This window comes from Durio zibethinus, chromosome 18 (assembly GCF_047325235.1).
Source record: "Durio zibethinus cultivar Kanyao isolate XHJ-2024 chromosome 18, ASM4732523v1, whole genome shotgun sequence".
NCBI classification, from domain to species: domain Eukaryota; kingdom Viridiplantae; phylum Streptophyta; class Magnoliopsida; order Malvales; family Malvaceae; genus Durio; species Durio zibethinus.
Window position 1 is genome coordinate 18,931,894 of NC_143179.1, and position 1,017 is coordinate 18,932,910.

The 1,017-nt window shown below is 28.3% G+C and overlaps 1 protein-coding gene across 1 annotated transcript; it reads left to right on the forward strand.

Annotated features, from left to right (window-relative positions):
* Positions 1 to 370: 370 nt before the first annotated feature.
* Positions 371 to 784, forward strand: LOC149513828 (S-protein homolog 1-like). The gene has a single exon (XM_089748132.1). It carries the CDS (start codon positions 371 to 373, stop codon positions 782 to 784), a length of 414 nt encoding a protein of 137 aa, XP_089604258.1.
* The last annotated feature ends 233 nt before the right edge of the window (positions 785 to 1,017 follow it).

Genomic DNA, 1,017 nt, shown 5'->3' on the forward strand with positions numbered 1-1,017 from the left:
GCTAATAAAGTAAAATAATTAATAATAAAGTAATAAAGTAATAATTGTTAAAGTTTTAGAAATATTATATAATGCTGACGTAAGCAAATAAAAATATATTAATATAATGACTCAAATCAAAATATAAGAATTTATTTGGATACAATAAAATATTAAAAGTTTTTTAATAAATTTATGATATTTCGAAGATAAGAACTAATTTATTCACAATGTTAATTTCCATATATGACTTAATTCACTTTGCAAAATATACTCTATCCAAAATATACTCTAATATGAGCTAATACTTGCATCAAGAATTAATTCTTCAACTATAAAATGAAGAAGTAACAAGAAACTCTAACATAAAAACAGCAAAGAAATCAGAGAAATGGGCATTTCCAACAAATTCATGGCCATCCTACTTGTAGTAGCCATTGCCTTAAGCCAAATCAGTCTTGCTCATGCCGGAAAGAGATGTTATGTTCACATCATCAATGGGTTGAGCGACAACGAATTGACTATACATTGCCAATCCAAAGATGACGATTTAGGTGTGCACCTAATCCAAATGTCCAAAGAATGGTATTGGACATTTGAGGCTAACTTTGGGGGAACGAAACTTTTTTGGTGCAACATGAGTTGGGCAAATCACCATGGACGTTTCGATGTATATTGGGTCAATCGCGAATTGCTTGATAAGTGTGATTTCAAGGAGTGTTTTTGGAAAGCAGAAGATGATGGGTTATATCTAAAGAACAACAAAGACAATTCATGGATTCTGATCTATAATTGGGATTCTTGATTCTGTTTTTCGTTATTTTGTATGATCTTTCTTAACATTCACTTTTATTAATAAAAAAAATGAATGAAGAGAATAAAGCTATTTATTTTATAGTACATGCTCTTTTATTTTCTCTTTAGGTTTCTAATAGGTTTTATTTTTTTTCTTTAAACAAAAAAAAAAAAAGGTTGTGTTCTTCTAACAGCAAGCAAATTCATGCATATTGTATCGGTAATAATATTATCTTTTAAAAA

Coding starts and splice junctions, on each gene's coding strand:
- LOC149513828 (XM_089748132.1), top strand. CDS start 371: ATGGGCATTTCCAACAAATTCATGGCCATCCTACTTGTAGTAGCCATT.